The 20644-nt window shown below is 45.6% G+C and overlaps 2 protein-coding genes across 8 annotated transcripts in view; both read right to left on the bottom strand.

Annotated features, from left to right (window-relative positions):
• Positions 1-574, bottom strand: part of Anks4b (ankyrin repeat and sterile alpha motif domain containing 4B) — a 54600-nt gene extending 54026 nt beyond the window's left edge. For all 4 annotated transcript variants that reach the window (XM_039091027.2, XM_063274218.1, XM_063274221.1 and 1 more), the window contains exon 1: positions 1-574. This exon is cut by the window's left edge. The gene's annotated coding sequence lies outside the window, so the exon portion shown is untranslated.
• A 153-nt stretch (positions 575-727) lies between these two features.
• On the bottom strand, positions 728-19183 carry Ldaf1 (lipid droplet assembly factor 1). Of its 4 annotated transcripts, NM_194354.2 has the most exons (6): positions 19158-19183; positions 18743-18785; positions 16803-17002; positions 6546-6714; positions 5927-6065; positions 728-1518 (listed from the first exon to the last, which is right to left on the bottom strand). In NM_194354.2, the coding sequence occupies exons 3-6, from the start codon at positions 16896-16898 to the stop codon at positions 1437-1439; spliced, it is 486 nt and encodes a 161-aa protein (NP_919335.2). In that variant the 5' UTR covers positions 16899-17002; positions 18743-18785; positions 19158-19183; the 3' UTR covers positions 728-1436. The 4 variants fall into 4 exon arrangements, with proteins under 4 accessions (NP_919335.2, XP_038941834.1, XP_038941841.1 ...); XM_039085906.2 differs by lacking the exons at positions 18743-18785; positions 19158-19183 and having other exon boundaries at positions 6528-6714; positions 16803-16941; XM_039085913.2 differs by lacking the exons at positions 18743-18785; positions 19158-19183 and having other exon boundaries at positions 728-1515; positions 6528-6714; positions 16803-16941.
• Between the last annotated feature and the right edge of the window lie 1461 nt (positions 19184-20644).

Genomic DNA, 20644 nt, shown 5'->3' with positions numbered 1-20644 from the left:
ACATGGGCACGTGAGCAGACTGTGATTAGTTCAAGCTTGGTCACATGGCCCTAATCTGTCCAGTCAGAGCCAAGCCTAGAATTTGTACATATTACGGGTATAGAAAGTACTCAAGATAGTACTCAAGAGTCAGCTAGGCTCAGTTCCCAGTCCTCTAAATGCTTCCTGATCACGTGAGCAATGACTTGCTGCATACATCCCCACCGTGATGGGGTATGGCCCCATGAACTGTAAGCCAGAAGAACCTTTCTTCACTAAAAGTGCTACTTTGGGGGTATTTGATCATAGCAAAGAGGGAAAGTAATTACTGCCCCACCGTGAATTCAACACAGAAATCATGGTGGTTTTTTTGGGTTCCCCAAGGTCCACGTGGAAACAGACCAGAGTACTAGTGGGATAGAAGGAACTCTTAGAGAACAGAGCTTAAGGGGAAGAAGTTAGGTCACTGAGGACTTCCCTTAAGGGGTTGTTTGGACGCCAGCCTCCTCTTTCTGACCCCTAGCAGCCACCATGAGGTGAGCAGTCCTCCACCATGCACTCCAGCCATGATACGCTATGCCATCGCATGCCCAAATCAACAGGATGAAGGGACTCTGTACTGTAACCTCAAAAACCATAAGCCCTACTTTTTCCTTTGTAAATATGATTATCTCTGGTCTTTTGTCATGATAGTAAAAATCTGCTTAATGCCTATTTTGACATATGGGAATAAGTAGGAGAAAAAACATAGCAAGAAGCAAATAAATATTTAATAAAATACCACAGTAAATGGAGTGGGAATCATCGCACAGGCTTTGGTTTGCTTTGTAGTCTACGGTGTGTGTTTGGTTTATTGATGTGTTAAGAAATGGCTTGACAGAGCAAGCTCTTTTCAACAATATTAACATATCAAGTGCAAATATGTTAAAGATCAGGGCATGCAACAGATGAGGCCTTGAGACTTTTCCTACAGGACTCCTGGCTGCAGGGTTAAGACAGCTTTTCAAGTTCTAAAAGGCTACGATTTCCAAATGCTGATGCTCTTCTGATAAACAGTGAGTAGAGCTGGCTCTCTTTGGATTATTATTTTAACCTCTTATTTCAAATGACTGGGAAAAACCTCTTCTTCATCTCTGCCCCACCCCAAAATGCAACTAAACTTCAAATACAATCTACCGTACCCAAAGATGGGCCCTGGAACCCAGAGGCTCTAAAGGTTAAACTTCTAGAAGCCCACCACTCTGCTAAAGTCAAGACTGCATACCAGGGAGCAGTGAGGGGTGGGTGGGGAGGCCACCTTGGCCACTGCAGAAGTTTGGACACAGTGAGTGCAGAAGCAGGGCTCCCATTCAGCACTCTCTTTGCACTATAGTCCTGAGAGGTGAGAGGAAGAGCTCCTCTAGATGCTTAGAAAGCAATCTTTGGTTCCATTTGCCTGTCATTCCTGGTCACACCCCTCAAAGGCCAAGCTTCTCAGACTCTGTGAACTTCATAGCCAGCTGAGAGTCGATGTTGGCATGTTGCTGTGTTGGTGGCCTGCTGGGTAAGTAAAAAGACAAAATGGTTAGCTCAGGAGTAACACTGAGAATGGCCCAGATCATGTGAAGTACTTTTGAGCAGTGTTTTCTGTGAGCTCCTGCCATAGAAGGTAAGAAAGCCAGGCTCTCTCTGAGCTGAAGTGGTACCTGACCAAGTTCTGCCTAATGATGTGTTTTGGGGGAGAACAAGGGATAGATCTTGAGAGAAGGAATTTCTTGTGCTCCCTTGCATGCTTGTGTGCTGTCTCACAGGTGTCCCCTCCCCCAACCCTGAACATAGGTTTCTACCTGGAGCTATAGCAGTTTTCTTATGGCCATGAGGAGGCAAACCCATGGGCTAAAGATGGCAGGGCAGAAAGGCTGAAGGCACTGGGTATACAGTGACACCACACAGTGGTTGTACCAGCCCTGGGCTATCTCCATCTCTTAAAACTCTATTTAAGTTAGTATCCACCTCAAGAGATTTTGTTTTTAATTAACTGCTATTAAGAAACATTCCTACCTGGTCACCAAAACAGTACATCTTTGTAAGCAAAGATATGAAGAAGCATTGGGGAGTCCCACAGACTCTGTAATCCTGGCTGCCTGGGAATCTAAGGCAGGAAGGAGATTGCTCTTCCAGGCTAGCCTGGACTACAGACTGAGTTCAAGGCCAGCCTGATCAATGTATCAAGCACTTGCCTAAAAATTTAATAGATAGCAATAATAATGATAATTTTAAAGACTGGAAGAATGCTTGCCTCAGATGCCTGAATTCTAAATTCTATCTGTAGTATTGGATTGAGTCAGGTGTGATGAAGCCAGGCCCACTCTAGCTATTTTGGGAGACCCAATGTGACATGGGGCAAATGAGTCGTGTGTTCCACAAAGATACAAGCTGCCCAGGCCTCTCACTTCTCCCTCCACTGGTCTGCAGGCTCTAAGAAGTCTCTCTAGATCCTTTGACATTAAAATTATCTAAAGAGAAGATCACAATGCTTATACACTATCTAGTATGTCTTCCTAAGTAAGGCCATCTTAAAATTTGCTTCCTTTTTCTAGAAGAAGAAAGAGGAGAAAGAGGAGGAGGAGGAGGAGGAGGAGGAGGAGGAAGAGGAGGAGGAGGAGGAGGAAGAGGAGGAGGAGGAGAGGAAAAGGAGTTGTGTCATTTTTCATATTTTATGTTCAAACCCATTAAGTTATGGAATGAATTGCTAGCCCCTCTTTCTTCTCTTGTGCTTTGGGTCAATCAATGAGGGCCTATCTTTATCTTGAATAAAGATTTTCCTGGTACAGGAGTTCTCCAAGAGCACTTAATTTATCACAACTCTTCATTTTCAAGGCATAATGTCACAACCACACATGCTACATATATACACGTTGACTGTAATATTAAAAAAGTGAAAAAAAATCCCACATTCACTAAATGAAGCAAGTATCATTACAGAGTTCAGGTACACTATCAGAGAAAGGTCCACAGTCCTTTGCAGAAGGCTTTCCCTTCCCCAGCTGTGCTGAGGCTCAGGCACATGCACTGGTGGTACAGATGCAGGGTATAAGGGCCAGCATTGCTAATTCCATCAGAGCATAGAGTTAGGAGATGTATGACAGCCAGGGCTGGCATTGTGCACCTAACATTCTGGCACTTGGAGAGTAGGCTGAGGCAGGAAGAGTGAGAGGCTGGGGCTAGCCTAAACTATACCAACCCTGGCCATATAGCTGGGGGTGGGAAAAATAGAGAAAGTCAATGATAAAATATAAGGCAGTGTGACCTGGATAAATCCACTTTGTTTGTAAAATACAACCATTTTTCATTAATACATTTTTTATAGATGAGTAATATTCTTCCTTTTTAAGTGAACAGCCAATTCTGGAGTTGCTGTTATAATTTCAGTGGGACTATTATCAAAGTACTGAACCCATTTCCTGGATGCTTCAGTAGACTTTGAGAAAGTAAAGTGAGTCCAGAGAGGAAGTAGGGCATCTCTGCCCAAATGGGAACAGAGGGCCTGACGGGTCAGTTGGGAAGAGGAGAACCAGGTCAAGCCTCTCCACTGACAAACACCGTTCTGATTTTGCTTCTCTTTTCTTTTTAAATGCGTTCTCGTGTGTATATACATACATGTGTGTGAATGCCCATGTGTGTGTGTGTAGGTACACTTTCACATGTATCATCCTCAAGAACACTGTCTACCTCCCTTGAGACAGGTCTCCCATTGGCCTGGAACTCTCTGATTAGGCTGGGCTGGCTGGCCAGCAAGGCACAGCAATCTATGTCTCCCCAGTGCTGAGGTTGGGAGTGTATACTGTGTCTGGCATTTTTATGTTGGTTCTGGGACTCCTGACTCAGAACCTCTGGCTTGCAGCTTCCACCTGAGCACCTCATTGTGCTTCTAGGCCTGGAGTCTAATTAAAGCAGAGTTTCAGGCAGGGAGGGATTTTTTTTGCAAAGCACTGCCTTCCATATGCCAAATAGGGCACCGTGTGTCTTTTGAAACTGATAGGGATCAAAGCAACTTGTGAGAAGCTGGCTATGATTCCAGGGACTATCAGTTAAGCAATCTTCTGAGAACAAGCCCTGGGCAATTTAAGATCACAGATACTCAACATGTGGAAATGACAGTAAGATAACCTTTTTTGGGGAGAGAGAAAATGCTGGGAATCAAAGACACCTAGACAAGAGGTGAGAGAGTCTTTTGTTAAGAGGCTCAAGGGCTATCTATCCTGTAAGAAGACTGAAGCTCAGGGTACTAGTGGGGTTTTGGAGCATGGACTGGCAAGTCAATCAAGGCCAGAGGGGGCAAATTTGGCAAGCCATCTGTCTTTGTGGAGTCTGAATAAAGTTTTATTGCAACACAGCCAGACCTGTTTATTTGTTTAACATCTGCTCTCACATTGCAGTAACAGAGCTGAGAGGCTAGCCATCACCTAAACGGCCTAGAATGTTTACTAGGTGTCCCTTCGCAGAGATTGTTGGCCTATGTTTTACAGTCACTTTATATTTTCGTTGAGAATATTACCATACCTAATGGATCTAGATTTAAGTCCCTTCTCAGCTATTCTCAGCTTTGGTACTTGGCTTTCCTTTATCTATCACAGAATGAGGCTCACCCTTAGAGTTACATGGAATGTGGCTGGAAAGTGCTCAGCACAGACTCTGGCACTAAGTAAATACTCAACAGGCCTGGGCCACAGCTATCAAACTAGTGGAAGCCTAGGTGAAGGACAAGGCAGACTCAGTACATGGGGACCTAAGAATCTACAATCTATACACAGCACAAAAATCAAGTATCGAAAAAGTGCAGACGCCAAACCCCGACACTACTGCTGAGGCCAAGAAGGGCTTGCTGACAGGAGTGTGGAATGGCTATTCCCTGAGAGGTTCTACCAGTACCTCACTAATATAGATGCAAATACAGCCAACCATTGGCCTGAGCCTGGGAGCCCCAATGGAAGAGCTAGGGGAAGGGCTGAAGGAGCTAAAGGGGATTGCAACCCCATAGGAAGAACAATATCAACTAACCAGATGCCCCAGAGCTCCCAGGGATTAAACCACCAACAAAGAGTACACATGGAGGGACCCATGGTTCCAGCTGCATATGATGGCCTTATCTGACATCCATGGGAAGGGAGGCCCTTGGTCCTGTGAAGATTTAATGCCCCAGTGAAGAGTGATGATGTGGGACTGGATGAGTGGGTGGAGGAGCACCCGCATAGAGGCAAAGGGGAGTGGGCATTGTGGAGGGGAAACCAGGAATGGGAATATCATTTGAAATGTAAATGAATAAAATGATGAATACGTTTTTTAAAAAGTGGCCTTTGAAAGTCCCTTGAGGAGCAGGGAGGAGCACATCACAAAAGATTGTCTCCCAGGCACTCCAGCGATACTAGGTTTCCCTCCAACATCTAAAAGGTCACTGCTCCCCCAGTCAAGACCCAGGCGCCACACTGTGTGTAGGGCTGGGGGAAGAAACTCCACATAGTAAACATGAGCCATTGTGCTGGGAAGATCACACTGGGATGAGCTGAGGAGACCAAGGTAAATTGTGAGGACAACAGCTTCCCAACTCCAAATCACCCTGCAAGGTAGGCGTGGCAACCTGATAGGTGAGCCTCTTCCCTGTTTACCTCCCTTCCAACCCTCCTAAACTTGGGCCCCATTTGGCCTTTGTAATTTAAATAGACACCCTCTTAGAAGAATTAGTAAGTGCCCAGGAAGCTACTCCAGCTCTATGGGTGATGGACTAGGGAGGGTAGCAGTAAGAAACTCTACTGTAAATGTGTAGCTGATATGCAATGTCTATGGGCAACTGTGAGGGACACCTGTTTCTTATAATTTGGCTTCTAGATGTCAAGTGGGATTATCTCTGGTTATCTGTGTGAATCCCCCAAATGACCAAGATTAAGTTGTTCCATTGACTTGTATTTACCTTGGAGAAAACCAGTAGCTCATGAGGCAGGAGACCACCACATAGGACATCATGGTTATCCCTGACAAGGCAAGCGATACGAAGCCCAGGCCACAGAGGATGCAGAGCAGTGAGAGACCACAAACAGAGATGACCAGGCCTAGGAGGAGAGTGTGGTTAAGATGTGCCTTCATCTGAAGCAGGCTGAGAATGGGAAGACCCAGCCCAGGTTATTTAAAATACTGACAGCTGACTCAGATATTTTGAAGTCAGCAGATTTCCCATAAAAAATTTACATTTCTGACATTTAAAATAGTTATATAGTTCAACACCTGAGTAGGCCTCAGTTTCTGGCATCAACTAGCTGGACCTCTCTTTGCCTCGTTCCCTACCGTTGATAAACTATATTACACTTGGGGGTCTCTCTGCTCATTTGGTTGCCAATTTAAGGCTCAGAAGGAATGAATTATGTCTCAGATTACAGTGGTAGTGAGGGATGCACACAAGAGCCTGTGTTTTAACCCCTCTGACAAGCTGCCTTGGACCAGAAAGAGGAGCCTTTGATGAGAATGGCAGATGGTCAATAAATACTGTCCAGCTTATTGAGTTACTTCCCAGTTACCTTGGGTAGAGTGAGTACCTTCCAGTAATATGGCCCCCATAAGAGCACCCAGGGAGGTGAGCACCACGATGAGCAGGAAGAAACCAACAGGGATGGCTGACATGGTAACAAACATCAGCACGGTGAGAACCAGGAACGGATGCCTGTCCAGGAACCGGCCCACTGGGGACTTCATAAAGGCAACCACCTGTGGGCAATGGATGAGGAGCCAGGGTTAAGTGCTGGGTCCACATCTCAGGTTGAGTTGATCGGCCCCAGCTGTGGAAAGTACAGCCAGCATCAGAGGCCTCTGGCAAGTCAGAGGCCCATGGGCATCAGTACAAAATATCTCCTAAGACATGAGGAGCTTGCACCTGGCAGCATAAGAGGCAGCTGTGGAAAGGGTGGCAAATGTGAGGTTCACCCACAAGTCCTGTGGGTGAAAGAAAGGTACTACTCTCTTGCCTAACACACGGCCTCTCAGAAAGACACCCTCTTATGTGTGCAATGTATATACAATATGCCTACTGTTCCTCAGGTAAGATTTTCATGGCTGAGGTTACCAAGGAACAAAAGGATTAAGTCCTAGATGTTTAGCGTCACTCAAGTGCTTAATGGAGATGTAGAACATTAGACCCCACCTGGCATCTGTTGTGCCCAATCTCGTTTTCCACATGATTTGTGTGTATGGGGAAATTCAAGATGCAATGGACTAAATGCTTTATTTGGAGTCACCCAGTTTCCAAGCCTGGGTATTCAAAGCTAAGATCTTTGACTCCAGATGCTAAATGCCTGCAGTGGTTTGCCACCACATCAATGCTTTTATGGTACAAACTGGATGTTTTGGTGGGCCACACAGCCTGATGATGATGACCATGTGTTATTTTAATAAACAGGCTACCCTACTTTGAAGACTAAGGAATGGGAAAGCAAACTCCGTGGAGAAAGCTACCCAGCACACAGCGGATCTTAGGATCTTAGTCAACCCCCAGAGGATGAGCATCCCGCCCACTTTTCAGGACTCAAAGCTTTACTCTCCTCATTACTGGCATTGAGGCTCATTTCTTCAAAGATCCCATCATTCAAAAACCTTCCTCTAGAGAAGTAACCACCAATCCAGCTACAAAACCTGCAGTGTACAACCGTGATCTGTCTGCATGACACCTAGGTACAATAGTGGTACACATGCTGTGGCAGTAACCACTCTATGGCTGGATTAAGGCTCACTCCACAAGATGGAGCCCATGCTTGACCCTGCTCTCATGACCAAGAACCTAGACTAGATAGGCCACGGGCCTTGAGGAAAGCCAAATACTATTGTTCTGCTAAAGGAGCACAGCAATAAAATTACTTCTAACTACATTCTACTACACTCACAGATCAGTGCTTCACTCAGCTACCATGAGAGAAACATCCTCTTGCAGTAGACTGGAACTAATGCAAAGACCCACAGCTGAAACATGTACAGAGAATAAGAGATATTGGAATACTCAGTCTTAAATGGGATGTCTTAGCTAAGCTCCTCCTCCCAGGGTTCAGGGAGCTATGCAGAAGAGCTAAAAGCCAAAGGGGATGGGAGGCTCCAAGGAAACAGTGTCTTCCAGGCACAACAAGACTGATGCACACATGAACTCAGAGATGGGGAAGCATGCACAGGGCCTGCATGGGTTCAGGCTGGACAGCATCCCAACACTGAGAGGGGTAGGTGGGTGCCCTACCCCACAGCATGCACTGCGACAGCATGTGTACCACTATTGTACCTAGGTGTCATGCAGACAGATCACGGTTGTACACTGCAGGCTTTGTAGCTGGATTGGTGGTTACTTTTCTAGAGGAAGGTTTTTGGATGATGGGATCTTTGAAGAAATGAGCCTCAATGCCAGTAATGAGAGTAAAGCTTTGAGTCCTGAAAAGTGGGCGGGATGCTCATCCTCTTGGAGGAGGAGGAAGAAGAGAAAGAGGAAGAAGGAGAGGAAGAGGAGGAAAAGGAGGAAGAAGAGGAGGAAACCAGGATGAAATATATTGTATGATGAAAAGTTTTTTTAATAAGAAAAAACTGTTCGGAAAAAAGTGGAAGCTGAAGTGGAAGGGTGGGCTTCCTCCATCAAAAGTTGGTCTTTCCTGTGTCTTGCTCCTTAGGGCATTGGAGGCCAGTGGCTATTATTGAAAATGCCTCTTTTCCCCCAAAAGTTCCACCAAAGAACTACTAAGCCTGATAAACAACCTCAGCAAAGTGGCTGGGTATAAAATTAACTCTAACAAGTCAGTAGCCTTTCTCTACTTAAAGGATAAACAGGCTGAGAAAGAAATTAGGGAAATGACACCTTTTACAATAGTCCCAAATAATATAAAAAATACCTTGGTGTTACTCTAACCAAGCAAGTAAAAGATCTGTATGACAAGAACTTCAAGTCTCTGAAGGAAGAAATTGAAGAAGATCTCAGAAGATTGAAAGACCTCCCATGCTCATGGATTGGCAGGATTAATATAGTAAAAATGGCCACTTTGCCGAAAGCAATCTACAGATTCAATGCAATCCCCATCAAAATTAATCTCAATTCTTCATAGAGTTAGAAAGAGCAACTTTCAAATTCATTTGGAATAACAAAAAACCCAGGATAGCAAAAACTATCCTCAACAATAAAAGAACTTCTAGGGGAATCACCATCCCCGACCTCAAGCAGTATTACAGAGCAATAGTGATAAAAACTGTATGGTATTGGTACAGAGACAGACAGATAGACCAGTGGAATAGAATTGAAGACTCAGAAATGAACCCACACACCTATGGTCACTTAATCTTTGACAAAGAAGCTAGAACCATCCAGTGGAAAACAGATAGCACTTTCAACAAATGGTGCTGGTTCAACTGGAGGTCAGCATGTAGAAGAATGCAGATCAATCCATTCTTATCACCAGGTACAAAGCTTAAGTCCAAGTGGATCAAGGACCTCATCATAAAACCAGATACACTCAAACTAATAAAAGAAAAAGTGGGGAAGAACCTCCAATACACGGGCACTGGGGAAAATTTCCTGAATTTCTCAGCTGAGGAATATTGAGTGGCTGAGAAGTACCTAAAGAAATGTCCAACATCCTTAGTCATCAGGAAAATGCAAATCAAAAAATCCCTGAGATTCTACCTCACACCAATCAGAATGACTAAGACCAAAAACTCAGGTGACAACAGATGCTGGTGAGGATGTGGAGAAATAGGAACACTCCTCCAGTGTTGGTAGGATTGCAAACTGGTACAACCACTCTGGAAATCAATCTGGAGGTTCCTCAGGAAATTGGACATTGCACTACCTGAGGACCCAGGTATACCTCTCCTGGGCATATACCTAAATGATTCTCTAACATACAACAAGGACACATGCTCTACTATGTTCATAGCAGCCTTATTTATAATAGCCAGAAGCTGGAAAGAACCCAGATGCCCTTCAACAGAGGAATGGACACAGAAAATGTGGTACATCTACACAATGGAGTACTACTCAGCCATCAAAAACAATGACTTCATGAAATTCATAGGCAAATGGAACTAGAAAATATCATCCTGAGTGAGGTAACCCAATGACAAAAAAACATACATGGTATGCATTCACTGATAAGTGGATATTAGCCCAAAAGCTCAAATTACCCAAGATAAAAATCCATAGGCCACATGAAGCTCAAGAGGAAGCACGACCAAAGTATGAATGCTTCAGTCCTTGAAACGGGGAACAAAAATATTCATAGGAGGGATAAGGAGACAAAGTTTGAAGCAGAGACTAAAGGAATGGACATTCAGAGACTGCCCCACCTAGGTATACAGCCCATTTATATATAGCCACCAAAACTAGATAATATTAATGAAGCCAAGAAATGCATGCTGACAGGAGCCTGATATAACTGTCTCCTGAGAGGCTCAGCCAGAGCGTGACAGATGGTTTGCTAGCACCAAACCATTGAACTGAGAATGGGTTCCCTGTTGGAGGAATTAGAGAAAGGATTGAAGGAGCTGAAGGGGCTTGCAACCCCATAAGAACAACAATACCAACCAAGCAGAGCTCCCAGGGACTAAACCACTAAACAAAGACTTCTCTGGATGCGGATGTAAAGGTCTTTCAGCCCTCTGGATTCATGAACCCAAGTAAAACTCTTTCCTCAGTAAGTTGCTTTGATCATGGTGTCTTATCATAGCAATAGAAAAGTAACTACAACAAAACTGTTTAACCCAGGAATTGCTTTCTCTGAGAGAGAATGGTCATGGTCAGGTCACAATGTAGGGGAAAGAGATGGTTCATCCACATCTAACACTTATACCCATTAAACACACATTCCAGGTAAGCCTGTCCCAATAGGCTTCTGTCTGCCAAGTGCAAAGCCAAAGTAAGCATGGCCAAGAAGGCTTGCTACCTGCAGCAGGTGAGGAGAGCACAGGAGCCATTTCCAAACCAAGACTTTCTTCAAACAAAGGAAGCATGGGGTTTTTAGTCAGAGAGCCTACACATATCCATATAGGGCTAAGTGTGGAGAGCTTTGGGGACACTTGTAGAAACTTGGCAGGAATTTGACGTTGGGCCAGGACATGGAAGTAAGTCAGGCAAGAATCTGATTTTGGGCTAGGATCAGGAAATAGGCTCAGATTAAGAATATTTACATTTGGGCTAGTGGGTCCAGCCAAGGCGTGTGTGGCGTTCCTTTTGTCTCTGTCATCCTGATAAGCCCCATAGAAACGTTGTTTATGGGACTTTGTTCACTGCCTTGTTTGCTCCCTGACTATTCGTGTTTATTGCCTTGTCTGTTTCTTGACCTAGAACTGATCTCATTATTTTGCATGTACTTAAAATGGTATAAAAGCAGAGTGTGAAAAAATAAACCTGCCTCGGCCTTGTAACTGGTTGGGGTCGTGCTAGTGTTGTCTAATTGTCTTTTTTCTTTTTAATCTTCTATCTGTCCTGTTGACTGACTGAGCTGGCTTGAGCTGGCTTGGTCAGGTAAGCACACTCCAGAGGCATGCTCAGTTCAAGTCAGAAACACCAGACAGTCATAAACTCCTCTGGGCATGCCTCCTCTGTGTGTGTGTGTGTGTGTGTGTGTGTGTGTGTGTGTGTGTGTGTGTGTGCTCATTTGAGTGCCATGTGTGGGCAACACATTTGAAGTCAAAAGATAACCTCAGTTGTTGTTCTGCCAGCAGCACTAGCCAAGTTTATTCTGAAACAAAGTCTATCACTGGCTTGGGACTTACCAAGTAGGCCAGGGGGGGCCCAGGGATCCATCCACCAGTCTCCGCCTCCTGACGCTCACAAGTATAAACTATCACTCCTGGATTCTTTTACAATGAAGGTTCTGAGAACACAACTCAAGTCCTCAAGCACTTGTCCTGCCAACCACCTCCTCAGCCTCATTTTCTTCTGAAGTTTTAACTGAAGAAGAGCAAAGGCTACTTTGAAAGTGTGTTGTACAGGGCTTTTCCCCTAAAGGTGCCTGCCTGACTTAGCAGCTAACACTTCACAGATCTTCATGTGTTTTCCCTACAAAAGTTTTGGGGCAGATAATGAGGAGGAGCTGAACAATACCCAAGTCCAAAGGCTTTGGTCATCACTTGCCACTTTCCTGGCAGCAGGAGGACAGGAGGTGAGAGGGCTCAACATGCAGTGGCATGCCCTGCAATGCTCATTGGCTAACCTGGAGGAAGAGATGGGCCTCCTACCCATAATTTACAGACGTGGGCTGCACTAAACAACCCAGGATGCCTGACTGAGAGTAAAGAGTACCATCATTAGCCAGACTCAGTGAAGAGCCTTCTCAAATGGCATCCCAGATAATTCCCCCAGCAGCCCAAGGCCTGGTGTTGCTCATCCTAGATAAGAGGAGCTAGAGGCCAACTGAATGAATGTGGCCAAGGTCAGACAAGACTGATTTATTTATAAATGTTCTCTGGTATGAGAGTTTGGATAGTCGGGTCCACATGGTCAGGATTTGTGATAGGATGGTCCCACCTGAGGTTGTTCACAGCCAGGAAAACTGCAGTGAGAATGTTAGACAATTGACTGACTGTGGTCAGGGGACAGAGACAGTAGTAAGGGCCATTGCACAAGTACTAACAAATAGGAGGCATTATGCAATGATAGCCTCCCCCAGAGAGGCTCGGGATACCTGCTGGCAAGTGATCCAGGTATGGGGCACAGATGCTCAGGGAGGTGGATTCTAAAATGTTCCCCATGTCAGGAAAGCTCTAACAGAAGAAAATCATCTGTCACAGATAATTTGTTGGAGGAGATGTCAATCCTCGTCACCTGCCCACTTGTGACCTGTCTGTCTTCCTCTCCCTAGAAACTGCTCCCTCCCTGGGCAGGAGGACATAAGCCAGGTGTGTTGCAAATGAAATCAAAGATCCCAGACCTACAGCCAGCCACCTCCACAGCCTCGGAGGAGCATAAACCAAACTCTTATTTCTGTGAAGAGGAAACTGAAACTCCTAGTTCTTCACTAGGTGTTAAAGAAGAGGTGAGAACAGGAGAGTTCCAGGCTGGACAACCACGTTTGCCCACATGAATGGGAAACCATGGAGAGTGGGTTGCAGAATCTGGTCATGAAGCAAATAGAGAGCTAAGGTGAGAAGCTACACAGCCCAAGGAAGAGGGCACGCAGAGTCACTTCTGGCCCCCGTCACCAGCCTGAGCCTGGTTCATTCTAGACTCGAGCCAGTCCTGCTTTACTTCTCCCATGATTCCTGAGGAAGTCTTAAATTCTCCTAAAGTCGTGGAAGGTCCTACCTGTTTGCTTGCTTAAAACTATTTTGAGCAGGTTCCCGTCTCTTCAATTTTAGAAGTAAGACAAGACCTGGCCACACACTACAGACAGGATGGTCAACTTCACTCCCATTCTATCTGGATCCTTATGTAGTCTCATCTGAAGTTCAAAGAACTCATTAAACTGTGAGGGAAAAGCACAAATTACATGGGGGAAGGAAACTATCTACATTTCCCAGAGACAAGGGGTGGCTATACAAATTATGGTATGTCAATCTGAAAATTATGGTGTCAATCTGATGTGGCACATGCAAAAGCATCTCCTGAAGACGCATATCCTGAAGCCAGGGCCCCCTCCCCGACCCCAGCTGTTGTGCTGTTCTTGGTGGTTGTGAAAACTGTAGGGGACTCCAGCCTAGCAGGAGGAAGAGGGTCACGGGGACATGCCCCTTGGGCTACATTTTACATTATATATTCCTCTAGCAATCTCTATGTCTCTCTCTCTCTCTCTCTCTCTCTCTCTCTCTCTCTCTCTCTCTCTCTCTCTCTCAGACATACAGTCTGTCTATCCCCACCCCACTCCCATGCTTCCTGGCTGGCTACCATGATGCGAGCTAATTACTCTGTTCTATCCTGCCCTCGGCACCAGGATGGTCTAAACCCATGAGCCAAAGATAAATGCCTCCTCCCTCCTTATGCTGCTCCTCTGGTATTCATTTGTGAAAGCAACAGAAAGTCTGACAGATGCACGTCTATAGGGGCTTTGCTTTCCTTCCTCCTCCCAAATCATTTTATCTGTTTGCTGGACGGATGGCTCAGTGGTTAAGAGCACGTACTGCTCGTGAGGAGGATTTGAGTTCGGTTTGTGGAACCCACATAGGGCAGCTGGCAGTTGCCTGCATTGCCGCTTCCAGAGACCCAGAGCCTTCTTCTGGCATCCCCAGGCACTGTACACGTGGTGCACACACACGCCTTCAGGCACATACCATTCAGCACATACATACACACCACATAAGTATTTTTTAAATTACAATCGACCTACCTTAATATACTATAAATCTGTAGGAGAAATAATTCCATCTCAAGACTACCTAAGAACATCTGGCCCATAGAGAACTGACCATTTCCCTGCCTTTCTGGGAGTCGGGTGGCCCAAATCTACTCCACTGCGTAAAGCTGAGTTATTGAAAGGAAAAAATAAAGTTCATCTGCTTTGAAATGCCTACCTCAGAAGGTAGGTATAAGCATTAACTAAGACATGCTAAATGCCTGGTACAGGGCTGGGATTTAGTAAGGCCTCTATCAGGTTAATAAATACACAGTCAGTTCTTATCATCTGCGAACACCATGTCTCAAGATTTTTCTACTCACTTAAATTTATCTCTAACCTAAAATCAGTCCTTTGAGCATCTTTGATGTCGAGATTGAGTTATCTGACAAGAACATTCCCAGCTTGTTATGTGTGAACCTGAAACTCGGAGGCCCCATCTTGGACAACTGTACTACCTCCCCACAACCTCACGCTTGGTCTCACCCTTTAGCACATGAGCCTTTCTAGGATACGGAAGAGCCAAACTACAGCACAGTGGCCTACTTAACACCACAAAGTTTACATTGTTGACTTCTGGTTGGCAATCCCACTATTTAAAATATGCATCACCGCCACCACCACAGCCACCACACCACCAGCAGCAGCAGCAGCAGTATCTTTTTGTTACCGTTCCTTATGAAGAAAATGCATGCATGTTTGTCCAAGACATGAATTAGCCTCCTACTAGCCCTATGTTCAATGTCAACAATCAACAGCAAATATTAGTGAATCTTTCCAGAAATACACATAAAGTAAGGACATGCAATGATCTGTTTACCAAACCCTGTGATTTAGAAGCTTGCAGGACCTCAGTGCCTAACTTCCAATCCAGTGTCAACGACGATCACCCACAAGTCATGAGAATGAACTATAAATGCGCAAAGGTCATGAGGACCTTCCTTACTGAGCGAAGGCATCAAAGAGTCTCAACCAACTAACTAGAAAGCTGCTTGTCCGCCTTAAAAATAGCCTCAAATCGGCAGTATGCCAACTGCATTCTGACGCAAGTCCAAAGAAGACCTCCGTGAAGCATATGGTTTTAGATGGTAAAGTGTGTGTTTTATAGAAGCTGGTAAGACTGTGCTGTCCGATAGGGAAAGAAAATCACAAAACAGTTCCCATCACTTTAGATGCACACATACTTTTATGCGCACATGGCATAGACGTCTAGAAGATAGACAACAAAATGGTGATATTATTGGCTAACTAGTGCTGCTTACTTTTTAAACACTCTTCTTGTGAATATGCACGTACTATGTAAGTGCATGCATGTGCTTTCAGATATGTGAGTGTGTATATGCAATGGTGCACGAGTGGAGGTTGGAGGACAACCTCAGGTGTTGCCCCTGGCCTTCCTCTGCCTGGTTCTCTGGAACAGGGTCCCCATGGGTGGTGGTGGTTGTTGTTTTGACACTGAATAAGACAGGATGGCTAGCCACAAGCTTCCCATGATTCTGCTCTCTTCCACCTCCCATTTTGCCTTAGGAACACTGGGATTATAGAGATGTGCCCCGACGCACATCTTTGGGTGGATGCTGGGAATTCTGACTTGTGTTCTCATGAGGGCCAGACAAGAGCTTCACCAGTTGAACCATCTTCCCAGCCCTAGCATGCTGTTCAAATGCTGAAAGGCATACGGAAAACAATAAAGATACATACGCAAAGAAATAAAGAGTATCTCAAATCCCACCCAACTGATTGGTTGACTGAACACCAAAAACCTGGCAAATTTGCATGACAATCCTGTGAGGGTAAATGACAGTCCAGATTTCAGAGTTAGTACAAAAAGGAATGTGGAATATTTTCTTCTCCATTAATATTTATAATGATGACATGCTGAAATGATATAATTTTTGATATATTAACTAAGATATATTCTTTAAATTAATCCATTGCTTTTTTTGTAGTTAGGGTTGGGTACCAGAAAATGTCAGTGCACATGTGGCTCAAGTATCATTTCTGCTGGATGATGGATTTCTAGTGGAACACAAAACTCAGATCTTAAACTAGGCACTGGCTTCTTTGCTTAGGGGAACAGAAGAGCCAAACATTTCAAAGAAGGATAGTGTCTGCTGTATACACCAAGAATGGCTTCTTTAGATCCAGCCAAAAATGGCAGTTACCACAAGGGGTCACTCTATAACCAAATTCTGCATTATATGGGATTTAGCTAGTGTTTTGTGATTCTCCGACTTCCAGGAATCTTCTCTAATTTGGAGGTGCCTTAAAAATAATGTTTCTTCCCGCCTGCCTGCTGTCCTATTGCCCTGCATGTCAATATGCTGGCTGATGCTCTAGCAGTCACAGTGATCGTGGATAAGCAGGTCAGGAATCAGACATAGCAGGGTGCCAGCAGAAAGATTCCTGACTTACTTGTAAATTCCTTTTGAGAAAGAACCAATGTCCAGTCTTGTTCAGACCAGTGTTATTCCGGGTTTCCCATTATGTATGGCATTGGGCACTGACCTTTGAGTTATTCTGGAAAGACTCTAACAGCAAACCCAGCTTCCTCTGCAGCTCCTGTAAGTCTCTGGAGACACTCGGGGGCTCTTCCTCGGCCATCTTGAAATGTTCGTCAGTCTCACTCTACAGTAGACCCTCTACCAGGAACTGCATTACTGTAGCACGTAGCCCAATCTCTCATGTCACCCCAGCTCTTGCTATCACTGAAGGAAACAAACGGACAAAAAATTCTTGAATTTTCAGCAATCTCCAAGGAGCTTGTGCCATCCCTAATACATCAATGGCAGGCATGTAAATGGACATAATTTGACAATATTTATCAAAAATTTCAGCTGTACGCACTTTGATCCAGCAATTTATTTTTCAGGAATGTAAATAAGATAAATAGATGTGTGAAAAACATACCCAAAGGATGTATATCATATTCCTGATTATAAAATGACTAGTAAGATGTCAGGAAAAAAACTAAATTCATTTATCATTAACACTTCAGTCTCTCTCTCTCTCTCTCTCTCTCTCTCTCTCTCTCTCTCTCTCACACACACACACACACACACACACACACACACACACACACTGTAGAAAAAGAGCTAGAAAGAGTAATCTCCAAGAACTTATGCCAAACAAGAAAACTGAATGTACTATTCAGAACTCACCACCCCACCCCTTCTCCCTACGCACCCTACCGTAACTCCAGGCTTTCTTTGCTCCTACAGCAGGGACCTGAGGTACTTTCTCTTCTTTCTTTGGCTCCTAAGAACCTTGCACAATGCCATACTTTATTTATGTGTGGTAAGGCCTTCACAGACCTGTCCCCAAGGCCTTGGCACAATTATTTTCTGTGACTCAACAGCAGCCTGGAATTTATAAGACAGTCTCTTTCTCACACTGTTTCTGCATTTTTCATTATGACAATGTATCAAATTAAATATGCTTTTAACCCTGGTTGGGTTTTCAAATAAAAATATTATTCTTATTAATGTATTATTCTTAGTTTATGTCTCCTAGAACATATGTCTGGGTTGGAAAAAAAATAGGATCTCCTTGCAGCTAGCCTTATATACGTTATAGACCTGTGCTCAGTAGATTCCGTCACAGTGCCCAAAATAACTGGATATACCACTTGCCTATTTGGTATTACATGAGGAAACACACCTTACCAGTGTCTACACCACAGAGTCTAGTAAGCAAACCTTCATGACACCAGCTAAAGAGTCTCTCCCCTTGGTCAGGAGAGAATCAACGCCTGCATCATTATTTATGTTGTTAAAGCAGCAGCTGGCGCTAAGATTGAATATAGGATGGCCTCAGGCTTCAGTTTACCTAATCTCATTTCCACAGTGGGCTACAACAAATCAAACTACACCCTTACAACTCTTCTTTGGCCTGGGAAACGCCACTGAACCGGTCTGGAGAGCCTGCTGAAAGCAAGGGTAGGAAGAATGCGGAGGAGGACCGCAGTCAACAATTTCCTGACCATTTACTCCTTCTAGGGTCCTCTGCAGACTCTGAGCAGCACCACAGGGAAGGTGGGACTGCACCACCCCAACCAGCCTAGGGGGAGAGTAGGTGCCCCGCCTACTCTCAGTTTTAGGGGGCCTAGTCAAGTTCTCTGAGATCGCGCCCCGCCCCTTTTAAGGTTCCAAATAAAGCTTTGGCTTCCGAGTCTCGCATCTTGCAAACAAACCGCCATCGCGAACGTTCCAGCTGCCAGTCGGGTCGAATCCCCAGATGGGGGCAGGGCCTTCGGGGCTCCTGGGAATTTATTCTGGACCCCATTTCCGATGAGGGTTGAGGCTTTCAATTCTAAGGCCAGGGATCCACAGAGAAAGAAACCGGTGTGAAGTGGATGGGTCTGATCACGACTATGGGGCACAGAAACTAAGAGATCGGAACTCAGGGCAATTGGGGATCTTGTCACTAATCACTTGGGGCAAACCCACCTTTGACACCTGTAGCTCCCTCCTGCTGTGGCGCATGGCACCCCTGTTGGAGAAGGTGAGGATGCTCAGACCAGACTCCACTTCTTCCCACTCAAGAGGGAAGGTAGGGCCTCTCCGGTGGGTTGGCATTGGTGGCTCCTCCCCATCCCGTCCCCTCCCCAATCTAGCTGCCAGTGTGTAAGCATGGAGATGGCTGGAAATGGTGGATGAGATCTCCCTGCGAGCTCCTAGCCGCGCCCAGCAACTCAAGGAGACAGGCAAAGTTCATCACCAACCCATAGGCGGGTGGCAACAGGCTGAGGAAGCTAGTGCATTCTCCCGCGACCGCCCCTGCACTCCCCCGCTTCCTAGGCCGAGCTTGGAGGGTTCAGCCAGCCGGGGTCCTCTACTTCACACCCCAGCTTTGCTCTCTCACCTGGTGCTGGCTGCCGCAATACCCCGCCCCGTAGCCACAGAGGGCGCAAAGCGAAGTGGAAGGAAGAAAAGAGGCACAGGCCTGACTTGGGGAAGGAACCGGACTCGCTCCACCTCACCAACAAGCGCTCTTCCTCTACCGAAGCCCCGCCCTTCTGTCACGCCCCTCGCCGAGGCTCCGCCCCTCGCCCCTTCTCGCGGAGGACCAACCCTGGCCCTCGCCCCAGGCTCAAGTCCCCGCCGCGCTTTCCCAGCCTGGCCAGGAAGAGTAGTGTATCCAGACGTCTAGCTGCTCGGCTTGACACCTTTGCTAGGCAGCCCGCTTCTTCCTACACACTCTAGGAACAACCCCCACAAACTTTTAGGCTCTAGTGGATGACTAATGAGTAAATGACTGTCTGGAGACAGTCTCTTCCTACACCGGTGGCTTGGAGTGAAAGTTCTGGGGCCACATTTTAGGAGGATTGGCAACTAGAGGTGGGATTATAGTGGCAGAACTAGTTCTGGATTCACCCCTAGAGTTCAAGTCACACCAGTCAATCAGTTAGGTAGCTCCTGTACTGGAAGGTTCTAGCCATTATGCAGGCGCAAATGTTGGCAGCCAGAGAATCTTAGAGAGGGATTATCTCCATTTTACGGATTTAAAAACAAAAACAAAGAGCTAGAAACAAATCCTCTTCTCAAGGACGCTTGGTAGAGAAACCCATGTTTCCCGGTTTCAAATGTAGGCCTGAGGAACCCCGTTAGTTACTCAATATTAATACTACTGGCATTTGAGATGGGACGAAGTCTGCTTCTGAGATGTCTTGTGAGCACACTGGGGTGCTTAGTGGCATTCCTGGTCTCTACCCATGAAATAAAAAAATACAGTAACAGACCCTCCCAGTTGCAATAACTTAAAATGCTTCCAAGGGGTTGGGGATGGGGTGCGATCATCAACCATCAGGTAGGCAGAAGCACTGCTGATGAACTTACAGCAGAAAACTATGGGCTGGGCCTCTGGAGTCCCCATCTCAGTGCCCAAGCCTAGGTGTCACTGTGTAATGTTGCTGAACCACACAGTGCTCTGAGCCACATCTTTTTCACCCATTAAATGAGGAGAAGGGCAAGCCCAGGTACTCGTCTGCTGCTAAACAGGTCTCAGGCTCTTTTCACCCAAAGTCCTGGAGTGACCCACCTCTCTCCCAGAGCCCTGTACCAATAGCATCCTGGAGATGGGTAAACTCTTGGGTAAAAAGAGAAATCACAGGGTTTTACTGAGGACAACGAAAAAGATGCCTTTAAAGGACTGAGTACCTCTCAGGCACGTAATAGGAACTCAAAAATATTACACGGGAGGAGAGAGAAGACCAGGAAGGCAGCTTAGAGGTTAAGAGTCCTGCTTGCTCTCCCAGAAGACCCAGGTTCACAAAGCAGGTCATAATCATTAACTCCAATCCCGGAGAATCTGGCGCCCTCATCTGGCCCCAATGGGTACTGCATACATGT

The sequence above is a fragment of the Rattus norvegicus genome, chromosome 1 (genome assembly GCF_036323735.1).
Source record: "Rattus norvegicus strain BN/NHsdMcwi chromosome 1, GRCr8, whole genome shotgun sequence".
NCBI classification, from domain to species: Eukaryota; Metazoa; Chordata; class Mammalia; order Rodentia; family Muridae; genus Rattus; species Rattus norvegicus.
This window is presented reverse-complemented; position numbering and strand designations above follow the sequence as displayed.